Source organism: Coffea arabica, chromosome 1c (assembly GCF_036785885.1).
Source record: "Coffea arabica cultivar ET-39 chromosome 1c, Coffea Arabica ET-39 HiFi, whole genome shotgun sequence".
In the NCBI taxonomy this organism is placed as follows: Eukaryota; Viridiplantae; Streptophyta; class Magnoliopsida; order Gentianales; family Rubiaceae; genus Coffea; species Coffea arabica.
The window spans coordinates 4,975,114-4,987,458 of NC_092310.1; the positions used below are offsets into that span (position 1 = coordinate 4,975,114).

Below are 12,345 nucleotides of genomic sequence, written 5' to 3' on the forward strand. Positions count from 1 at the left end.
AGACAAAGAACACTTTGAAATTATTAAAGAAATATCCAAAGCTATGTGTATGATTCATTTTTGACTGGCACTAGAAATGATTTCTGGTATGGAAGTGCTGAAGACAGGTAAAGGAATGAAAGAGATCAAATTGGATGAACCGTTTCATTTTCAGATATGTGTATATATGTACAATTTTGTACAAAGGCTAATATAAGCAAAATTGAGGTGCATGATATTTTAGAAACCATGCTAATTGTGGCCTAAACTAATGGTTGAGAATGTTCAGAAGGGAAACTCTAGTTTTTAGCAAAAGCCTGAACACAATTTCAAGCACCTCTGCTGATTCTTGAATGCTCGAGTCAACTTCCTCAAGTTTTTTTATTACTTCCTGGTTTGACTTCTTGTAGTTCAAGAGATCCAACTGAATTTCTATTTGTTTGATTGCTGCAGTATCAGAATCTGGTTTGCTTGATGCTCTCTTCTGCTCTAATAAATTGGATACAAAGGACCAACCTTTTGGCTGTGATCCTGCCTTTGGTCCAGAAAGGAAAGACAGAACATACTCCAACACTGGAAGACTAACAAGTTGAACTTCTTTGATCAAGCTAACCAAAGGGACATCTTCAGAGTCTTTGTTTACCACTGTTGAGTTGCAGTTCTCTGCTTTCTTAAGTTCTTTGTAGACTTTTCTGATCATTTTATTCAAGTGCTTTTTGGAGATCATATATGAGCTTTCATGGGCCAAATCTCCACTTCTTTTCCTCCGTATAGATGACTCAAGTTCCTGCATAATTTCCTTCATCCGTGAATAGATGTCTCTGACTTCCCCACAAATGTCCAACAGCCTGAGAGATCCATCCAAGAGCTCTTCTTCCCATTTTCCAGGTCTTTCACTTGAGAGAGCCTGTCGACTCAAAGGAAGCTGAAGAACGTCATCCAGACACTAGTACAAGTTCTTAAGGCCATCCAATTTTTGGCATGCAAATAAATGTGATGTTGTGGGTACTGCTTCTGATGATTTCAATCTTTGTAGATGTTCCTTGGCAGTCAAGATAAGAGGGTGAGATGAAGAAGGCAAACTAATGGAACGAGAATGGCTAGTGAATTTTTGATTTGGAACAGAGGTTGCCATCTTTCTCCCTTAAGCAGAATGTAACAAATGGATGTTGAATATTTGGGGTTAAAAGCCTGTGGAGATGTTGAAAACAGAATTGCTCTCCACTTGTATATATGGGTGATAAAGAAAACAAAAGGCATCTCATCCACTCTTTGTCTAGTTGGTTTAGCTGATTGAGTATTCTATTTGTCCATCATTCTGTCTCATTGAAGTCGGATTCAGAAGATGCATCTAGTATTGACATCCCAATTTTCAATAGATTATTGATGCAACAACCATTCAGATCACCAGCTCTGACTCAAAGCTGATCGTACTGGTTATTTAATTCTATTATTAAAAGCATCACATGCTGCTTGCGATGTAAATTGCTAGACACATAGGAAATATGAATCGTTGCATGCTCGTGGACATTTTCAATTAGCCGTCCATGCATGTTGTAGACAGTGGTTTAATCATGTTGCTCAGTCGTTGATCCTGCAATGTACAATCATGGCCTCAGGAATAAGGAAAAAACTGCTTCTTCCTTCCTCAGGAAAAAACCATGTGCTCAGTGGTTGAATTTAGAATAAGATGATTGCTAGCTAACACCATCATATATCTTGTACAATACTTCAGTTTTTTATTCCCCAGTAACAAGAGCAGATGGTTGATCTGAGGAGCTAATTGAAGCATATTGATGACAAAATGCTAATAAATATTTGAACTACTATCGGTCAAGATTCCTTTTGCTTGTCAGCTTCAAGAAATGTGATGAAAAGAAGGATCAATTGTTGTCTCAGTGTTAGGAGGCAGAACTATGTGCTGATCTTCTTTTTATTTTGGGTTGAAGACATGCTGAGTTGGATAATATTCTTTCTGCTGGTTAGGATTTGTAAATTTGTATTTGTTTGCTGATGCTAAAGAGATTGCTGAACATCTCCAATTTTAAAGTGTATTCATACTTCAGACTTCGTTCCCCAGCAAATATGGCCGATTCTCTAGCTAACTGCCAAAGCAGCTTGCCATACACCATCGAGCAGTTTGCCATCTAGTTCCTATCCAATGACTACTGGCCCTGAAGGTTAAAGTCCTGTGATGCCACCTCCTCCTCAGCCTATTCGATTTCTAGCAACTTGCACAGCCTGAAACATTTGAAGAAACTTGAGAAGAACTGTTCCTCAGTCCTCAGCACTCTTGATAAAGACAGCAACCCTGTAGATGTCACAAGCTTGCTACAAGAAACAGAGCCAATTACTTTCTCAATCTTGAGACCTGTATTAACATTTGCATCAGGCACAAAGGAAGGCTCAAAGCTGAAAAGGTGGTCATTGGTTTTCAAGTGTGTGAATCCAAAACTTGTCCATTATGTCACGGAATAGGATGAAGAGGTTTATGACTTGGGAAAGATTGAGATGTATTGCATGTCTTAGCAACTTTGACGAGGTTAATGATGCTTTTGCTGCACAAAACATCTTGAAGCAGTTGCAGTCACTAGAATTCGCCATGCAGGTGGTTGAAGAGAATTCAGAAGAAATATTCAAGATTCTGAGAAGTGTTTCTCTTCTTAACGTACTCAACCATTAATCATACTCTGCTGATGATTTCACAGCCATACAATTTTTTCCCATTCTAGTTGAGAAATGAAAGGAATCTATTAACAGTTATACCATTATGATGACAATACACTTATATGTCTTGATGCTTGCATCTATTTCAACTTTCATAGAAAATCAGATGGATTCAACCAGAAATTTCACTCCCTTTGTTTCCCAGATGCAAAATCAAGGATCATGGTCGATTTAATCTCTGCCGCCAAATTAGGGTAACACAATTAAAACAAATACAATGTCAAGATAAAATCGACAAAATTTGAGTCTTGGGCATTTCATGCTTTATATTTGATTCCTAGGCGCTACAGATGACTTCTCAAGAGCTTTTTGTTTCACATGAACTTGATTGCGGCTTCAATTACAAGCATAGGCTCTTTTTCTTTTTTTTTTTGGGAGGGGGGGGGGGGTGGGGGGTGTTTAATTCTGGTCCAAGTTACAAGCATAGCTAATTATTACCCGATAATGACATTTCGCATTGGTTGCAACCACTATAACAAACAATTACCTTGTATGATAATTCAATTCATCATTTAAATTTAATATATTTAGACCCATTTAATAATGAAAACTTGAACATTTGAATTAATTAAATGGCATTGAATTTTGTAGATAAAACTTGCTTCCAAAACTAAGTGATAAACTATTCACTTATCACTTAATATGACATGCACTTATATATATCAAATTTACAATTTAACAATTCAATAACATAATGAATTCAGAGTTCATAATTCAGATTTCATTTTTTAGACATCAATTTTATCAAACACACCCTAACTTTGCACCTTTAAATTTGACCTAATTCGCACATTGTACTCAAATTTTAATTGGGAACATTTTGCAACACGAGTTGCAATTTGGGACATTATATGCACTAAACTCTTCAACATGTCCCAGTATCGTCCAACTGTTAATATAATATAAAATATTTCCAAACTAAGGGTAAAATATCTTTTACCCTCTTGTGGTTAGCACTTTTCGATAAAATCCTCTAAGGTTTCAAAAACTATATTTAACTCCCTTATAATTTGAATTAAAGTGTGAAAGTGATGGAATTTGTATTCCATAACAAAGTTAACTAAAATGTCAAAAGTACCCCTATATAAAATTGAAAATTATTTATTCACAATAGGAAGGTTTTGTATATATTTTGAAAACCACAATGGGTTATTTGGTAAAGTACTAAAGTATAAGGGGGTTATGTGGTAATACACAAAATCATAAGGGGTTAATTTTGTTATGCATATTATATTTATTTATGGGCAAATTACATTTTACCCCCTATGGTTTAACCTTTTTTTACATAACCCCATATAATTTCAAAAGCTATACATAACCCCCTCATGGTTTGGATTAAAGTGTCAAAGTGATGGAAATAGTCATTCGTAACGGAATTTCTAAAAATATCGAAATTACCCTTATAAATACATGACACACTAACCTCATATGATTTTTATATTTTGCCATATAACTCCCTTATGATTTAACACTTTACCATTTAACCCTTTTACAGTTTTCAAAATATACACATAACCCCTCTTGGTTAATAAATAATTTTTAACTTTACATAACGGTATTTTTGACATTTTAGGTGACTCCGTTACGAATGATCATTCCCGTCACTTTGACACTTTAATCCAAACCATGAGGAGATTATGTATAGCTTTTGAAACTGTAGGGGGGTTATGTAAAAAATGCTAAATCTCAGGGGGATAAAGTAGAATTTGCCCTTTATTTATTTTAGTCACTTCAACTATTTTAATTTTTTAACAAGGATAATTTCAACATTTTTATGGATTTCATTAGAGAGGATCATAATTCTGTCAATTTGACACTTTATTTTAAACAATGAGTAGATTATGTATAACTTTTGAAACTACAGGCGATTATGTGAAAAATAGCTAAATCACAAAGGGGTAAAGTGTATTTTACTCTTAAACTAATGATCATGGTGCCTCCTCCTCTCTCTCTCTCTCGATCTCTCTCTATCTTTCTCGAGTTTATGACAGATAGAGCATAAAAAAAGTGTAATCTAATCATAAAATTTTCGTCAAAAATAAAATGGGAAGAGTAGTAAAATAGTTTTAATATTTGTTTTTACCCTTTTCAAAATCTAATGTATAAATTCAGATGAAATTTGGGAAACTCATGAAAAGTCCCCTTAAGGTTTGTAGTGTTTTGCATTTTACTCCATAATGTTATTTTTTTGACACTTTATTCCCTTGACCGGTAGTCAAAGCATTCGAGTAGTAAGTGTTGTGACGACTAACACGTAAAGGACAATGGTATCCCAGATAAAATAATGAATAGACAAATTGCCTACTGGTTCAGGTCAGACAATATTTTGTTTCCCAAAAACATCATTCTTGGAGGAAAAAAGCCCGCTCTTGTTAATCTATTTTGCAGAGACAGAATGAGAAAATCAAATGGTTGACAATTCTAGAAGAAAAATAATTTTTTTTGTTTTTCAAATTATTTTGTCTAAAAGTTTAAAGAGACATTAACTTATCATACAAATCATACTTTATAATTTGAACATCTAAGAATCTCCTTTCAGAATTTTTCGGTGTCCATGATCTTCTTATGGACACTAGTTTATCACATCCACAAGTTTGTTGATTTAGTTCTTTTAGATGCTGTGATGAACAACATCTAAAGAAGGAGCAACAAAATGAATTTGAAGAAATTTGGAACACTTTTTTTTTCCTTTTGTTTGGCTGCAAAAGTAGGATTTGGACGTTTAAAGACTCTAATGAACGATGAAATGATAACAAAATATTTCTGAGCTTGAAGGGAAATGTTTCTTTGTAAATAATAGAGAGAGGCATTTTCGTTAGAAATTTTAATGGTTTAAATGGGGGTTAATTTCATCTAGTTCAATGTTCCAACGGATCATTTGCTGAGGTGAACTAACAGGGGGGATAAAGTACCAGGCAATATACATGACCCACAAATTACGAAACACCAAAAACCTTAGGGGGACTTTTGTGATTTTCCCTTAGTTTAATTATCGAGATAGTGTAGTTCATCCCCCCTTCCCCGAGGTGCCCAACGAAAAAAGCGTGAGTACATTTTTGCATCACAATGTGTATGTAGATCAGCCAAAATGACAAGCAATTTAACCGGGGATGACTAATGGTTTTGGAAGTTAATAAAGAGTTAATTACACTTCCACAAGTTGGACTTTTAAGCTAAGATGTTTACCATTTCAATCCATGTCTCACGTTAGAGGTGATAATAATGAATGATAAGTCACAGATCTTATTTTGCTAATGCCAACATCACCTCAAAGCAAAAGTTATCTTAACAGGCAAATTTTAATTTAAAAATTTGGCTTCCATTCTAGAGATGCATTTATCAGCTCAAAAGGTCAACCATATGCTCGTGTTTATGAAGACAAAAGGAAAAAAAAAAATTATAGCATGAATGATGGAGCTAGCGATGATAATACTTGTCTAAGGTAATGTTTGCAGGCTAAAAAAATAGAACGCCATAAAATTGAGGTTCAATTCGTTCTTCTTCATGCGATTTTTAGCAAGTAACTTCAGGTCATTATGATGAATATAAACTATGGTAAATAATTAATGGCTTAGCAACATGATTTGATCAATGTCACAAACACACACGAATGACTAATTGACTAATTGAAAAATACCACGAGCGGGTAAAGATTCTTCTTGTTCCCAGGCAATATACATGACCCACAAAATTCTGATTTATTGATCAGGCAGCATGTGATGCTTAAATGGCATTTGGCACAAAAACAGGTGATCCAAAATTGGTGGTTGTATAAATACTTTGTCTGCAAATTGAGATCTCAACACTGAACGTATATATAGAGATGCAACAACAAAGAGACAGGCATCGGACAAATGGAATACTTTGATCAGCTATTGCAACGAGACATGACGGTGAGATTCCTATTGTTTTCATTAACACCTGTATGAGCAAATGAAGAAGAGTTTGGTTTTTCAACTACTTCCAAAGGCATACAATTTTGCCCAAAAAAGATTGCAACATTTGACTTGAATCAAAGATCAGCAGCCATGTTTGTTCCCTTATCCATATCTTGCTTCTTTCTTCCCATTTTCTTCTTGTGGATGCTGAGCAACACTGCTGCAAAGGTTGAACTCGTCAGAAGCTGCATCTTGATCTTAGCATGGCATGCCAAGAATGGTATGGCCTCAAGAACTTCCATGAGTACTAATATTACATGCTTCAGCCCCTCCAAGCCACCAACTTTTCACCCATAAAAAATTTGGCAAATGGGAAGAAGAGGTCTTTAATGGATCTCTTGAACTGTTGGACATTTATTGTGCTGTCATAGAAATCTATTCACAGATGAAGGAAATATCCAGAAACTTAAGTGATCTTTAAGCAGAAAAAGAGAGATGAAGTTAACACTTACATAATCTCAAAAACGGACTTGAATAGAACTATGTACAGTTGTTTGAAAGATGTTCCACAGCAGGAAAAAATAGCCTGCATCAGTGGAAAGCAGAGTTTAAAACAGTCCCTTTGATCAACCTGATAAAAGAAGTTCAAATGGTTAGCCTTATAATATAGACTTGCCTCTGTCTTGGTTGTTTCACTTGTTTGAAAGCAGGGTCAGTGCAAAGTGGTTGATTTTTCTGTCTCAAAGCACAAGGGAGCATCAAGAACAGTCCCCTATGAGAAAATGTGAATTTTGATACTAACCAAGTACAACAAATTCTTATTCATTTTGCCTCTACTAAAATTTACAGTATTTGATGAATTGGGATACACAATGATCATCTATATGCATTAAACGAAAAGCTAAAACTAAGATCATGAAAAAAAACTACATGTGTTTAATGAAATTAAAAATGTAACAGATTTAAAGGCAAGGGGTTCTATCTTTCTTGAAACTTAACAAACGTAGCTATAAGTAACAAAAAGGTTTTAAGACAAGGTTGACATCTAACAAATAGTTTGAAAATATTGGGTTAATTATAAATACTCCCCTATAGTTTCATCTATTGCAACACGAGTTCCGAACGTTACAAAATGTCCAATTCACCCTCTTATGATTTCATGTAAAGTAGAAATTTGATGGAAAATTGCCTATGTAACGTCTTTAGGTAAAATACCAGGAGTGCCTTTGCTTACATGCTAAATCAAACGTAGCTTAATCATTTTATATAAAATTATATAGGGGTTATGTGAATAAATGTAAAAATTACAAAGTATAAAGTGAATATTTATGCAAACTATAGGCGAGTTAAAGTAGATATCATGATTTCATCACACGCACTTTTGAAGTGCATCTTATGTAATCACCATAATTGATTGTGCATTCCGTCGATTTCTCGCTCCACATAAAATCACAGAGGAGTTATATGGGTATATTAAAACCTTAAAGAAGTAATCCAGCATTATGCAAAATTACCCAAAAAATTAGCATGCAAGAGACTTGATGTGCCATTTTTTGTTCAAATTTGTGGGGATGGAACGATCTTTGCTCTGTAAAGTTTAGTGGTGAAACGCTCTGGTCATTCCACACCTGGCTAAGCATCGTGATTTAATCAGTGCAATGGAACACGCGTGCAATAATGGTTGAAAATTTTCATAAGATGTTAAAGAACCCTCATGTTCCCCAACAGTTGACATAACCCCTGCATTTCTGAGCACTTCACTCGTGCAACATGTGAAGCTTTAATGGAAAATCGCAACAACTAGCATATTTGGCTTCAAAGATGGAGATTGGACAATCAAATGGTGGTTGTACATTAATAATTTACCATAAATATTTTGAGACCTGCATACTAATTGTATCTTTTGAGATCCGACAACTGTGAGACAGACCTCGGACAAATGCAAAACTTACTCAGCTATTACAACTAGACAAATTGAGGATGAGATTCCTTTTGTTTTCTTTACTAAGTATATATACAAGTGGAGAGGAATTTGGTTTTCAACATCTCCAAAGGCTTCTAAGACTTGACAATTAACATTCAATTGTTACATTTTGCTCAAGTACAAAAATGGCAGCTCCGAAATTCTCTAGCCACATTCGTTCAATTAGTTTGCCTTCTTCTTCTCATCCTCTTCTTGTGAATGCTGAGGAGCACCTGCAAAGGTTGAAGTCATCAGAAGCTGCATCCTCACCTTCACATTCATTGGCATGCCAAAGATTGGATGCCCTCAAGAACTTGTACGAGTGTCTGGATGATGTGCTTCAGCTGCCTTTGAGCCAACAAGCTCTCTCAAATGACCAAGAGGTCTTGGATGGATCTCTCATCCTGTTGGACATTTGTGGGGCGGTCAGAGACATCTATTCACAGGTGAATGAAAGTGTCCAGGAACTCGAGTCATCTCTACGGAGGAAAAGAAATGGAGATCTGGCAGATGAAGTTAGCTCATATATGATCTCCAAAAAGCAGTTGAATAAAATGATCAGCAAATGCTATAAACAGTTGAAGAAAGCAGAAAAGAACTGCAACTTGACATTAGTAAACAAAGATTCTGAAAAGGTCCCTTTGGTTGACCTTATCAAAAAAGTTCGAGAAACAACTCTAACAGTGTTGGAGTCCACTTTATCTTTCCTTTCTCCATCAAAGGCTGGATCTTTGGTCTCAAAGTTATTACGCAAGAATGCATCATCTAAAGGGCACTCCAATATTGCAGCAATGGAACAAATAGAAATGGAGCTGCATCTGTTAAACAAAAACAAGTCGAACGTAGATGTAGTAAAAGGTCTCGAGGCCTTGGAATCTAGCATTCAAGAATTAGCAGAGATGCTTGAAATTGTCTTCAGGCTGTTGCTGAAAACTAGAGTTTCCCTTCTCAATATTCTTAACCACTAGTTTAGGCCACAGTCAGCATGGTTTCAACAACTGGATGCTATGCAGTTCAATTTTGTATACATACATCATACATGTACAAATTTATACATACATAAAAACATAAGAAATGATTATCTACATTGATCTCTTATCATCCTTCCCTTGCCATTGATCATGGATGATGGTGCTGTCATCTATGTTTATTCATGATTAGAGATACTCTCAAGGTCGTTTTAAAAAGATTGATGCAATGATAAATTTAACATTCCTCAAAGAAATGCATTCCTTCAAAATTAAATGAAATAGCCATTTTCTGAAATTTAACAAAATGAATTAAAATGCAACAAAATAACCAAATCTGTTATATTTATATTCTTTAAATTTTAATACTCTACATTTTACTTCTACGAAAGGATTATGGTAAAACAACCAGTAGTTGGAGTAGTTGGCCACCAAGAAAATTTTAAATCTCTACTTAGGTGTAAATCAACGAATCAAATTCCTTAATCTGCATTCTAAAAATAATTCAAGTTTTCCTGGAAATTTCATCAGCGGGTGCATAGGCACCTGTCTGAACCTGTGGTAGTTCAGATTCCTCCCGAGTCTTTTTGGATAGAGTAAGAGTAGATCTAAAATAAATTATATGTGTTTGGAAAAAAAAAAAAAAGGATTATGGTACAACATTTAATATTTTGTTTGAAATGATATTTTCTCATATTAAAATTATAAAATGAATGAAAATGATGGGACTAGCAATAATCATGATTATTCGACTTAATGCTTGCAGGCTAAAAATTAGAAATGCCATAAAGTTGAGGTTCCCCGGCCCATTAATAAGTTGTTCTTCCTACAGCTTTTCTTTACCAAATTATTTTAAAAAATTTCTTAATTCTCTGGTCATAACTCATATGCGTGCAGCAAGTGTGGATTTGTGAAGAATAATTTGTTGCCAAATGGCAGCTGGTGGTGGCTTCAATAGGCAAATTCAGGTCATTATTATCAGTACAAATTACCATTGATCAACAATTAATGGCTCAGCAGCATGATTTAATCAGACTAATTGAAAAATCCCACGAGCGGATCAAGATTCCCTTTGTTCCCCAGCTATGAACATAACCCGCTAAAAATTCTGATTTCCTGATTAATTAGGTAGCATCATGTGATGCTTTTCATCAGAATTGGCATCCAAACAGGTACTCAAAATGGTGGTTGAATGAATACTTCATCTGCAAATTGATATCACTACTCGATGAGGACGAGCTTCCTATTGTTTTCACTAAGAGTTATATATGCAAATGGAGAAGAATTTGGTTTTTCAACCGTTTCAAAGGCTTGTTTGTGCAAGAAAAAGATGGCGACCTTTGTCTCCAGCCATATTGCTCGTTCCATTAGCTTGCCTTCTTCTTCCAATATGAAAAAAATAAGAGTTGTTGTATTGCTACATAATTATTGCATATTTTGGTTTATCCATAAATAAACTGCTTCTTACTATATATTTAAGTATACTCTTATTTAGTTAAAATAATCTAGTGGTAAAAAAGAATTTGTTAATATAGAAAATTGATTTAAAACTTTTTACTTTGAGTGCAACTAGATTAAATATTGGATAATTAAGTGTCAAAAACAAAATCCAATCAATTTTTTTTTTTTAATAGGGATACCATTCCTTAATATATTAAAAACCGAGAAAAAAAATACATCAAATTAGAGGGGGCCAAACCTGACCTCTGTTAAAGAAAAAGAAACATGTAATGATGGAAAATAAAACACACATATAAAGGAATTGTAAGAGGCTGCCTCTTCTTTCTTTGTTTTGTTCCTACAAATTGTCTTTTACTTCCTTAAATAGGAAGAATTTTTATCTGAAGATCCTTCAGAATTTTCTATGCAGTATTCATGAGAACGTTATTGATATTTGAAAATTTTACACCAACAACAAAGACTAAACACAAAATTAGACAAAGCATATGTAGAGCCTAAAAGTTACAAGTGCGGACTGAAAAGTGATTATTGCTATCATCGATTATGACTTTGAAAATATTTTCACTTTAAAATTAGTCTCTACGTATAATTTTTTTAGCAAGGTCAGATTTAAAAAACCTCAGGAAAAAGATATACATAATAAAATGTTACTATTGGCTCTACTTTCTTTCTTTCTTTTTTTTTTTTTGGTTGGGCAAATGGCAGCCATTAATCGTTATTATTATTATGATTATTATTAGAGAGAGGCTAAATCCACAATCCCATGTATTAATCCACATCCTATACAGTTATTAGACACTTATGCCCTTAGTTTTTATATATTAATTCAAAATTTTTTACAGTGTTTAATTATCTTTCTACATAATGAAGAGAGAGAATAGTAACATCTTTTCTATTAAAAAAATTCACACATGAATATTTATTTAAATCTTATATAGAAATTCCTTTTCTGGTTTCTCTTGTTCCAAAATTTAGGTTCCTCTAAAGTTATTTTAAATTATTTCTCTTCCCTCTTATAACCTACTACCTTTTTTATATTAAACTTTCTTCCAAAGTTACATGTAATCAAATGATAAATATTACTAGCATAAAGTCAATATGATTGAATATTTCACCTTGGAACTTGCCTGATTTTAATTTTATGGAATTGAAATGTGTGAACATTTCTATTTACATGCGCGTATTAGTAATTGAAAATTTTGGATTGTTAAACTGAACTATAATTTAGTAAATATTCTTAAACCCTTGTAAAATGTTTGAAAATATTTCCTTTTACAGTATAGCCATATCATCTCTTTTTTTTTTTATACAAATATATGTTTCTTAAAACTACGAGATGCGTCAAATAAACCTAAAATCTAAGGGTATA

At 33.9% G+C, this 12,345-nt stretch overlaps 2 protein-coding genes across 2 annotated transcripts; one reads left to right on the top strand and one right to left on the bottom strand.

The window, feature by feature from the left end:
• Window positions 1–247: 247 nt before the first annotated feature.
• Window positions 248–1,114, bottom strand: LOC113736933 (uncharacterized). The gene is made up of 2 exons (XM_072083902.1): window positions 1,103–1,114; window positions 248–904 (listed from the first exon to the last, which is right to left on the bottom strand). Exons 1-2 carry the CDS (start codon window positions 1,112–1,114, stop codon window positions 248–250), a joined length of 669 nt encoding a protein of 222 aa, XP_071940003.1.
• Window positions 1,115–8,693: 7,579 nt separating this feature from the next.
• On the top strand, window positions 8,694–9,515 carry LOC113736942 (uncharacterized). Its single transcript, XM_027264167.2, has one exon. It carries the CDS (start codon window positions 8,694–8,696, stop codon window positions 9,513–9,515), a length of 822 nt encoding a protein of 273 aa, XP_027119968.2.
• Window positions 9,516–12,345: the final 2,830 nt, after the last annotated feature.

Excerpts from the sequence above, each read along its gene's own strand:
- LOC113736942 (XM_027264167.2), top strand. The coding sequence starts at position 8,694 with ATGGCAGCTCCGAAATTCTCTAGCCACATTCGTTCAATTAGTTTGCCT.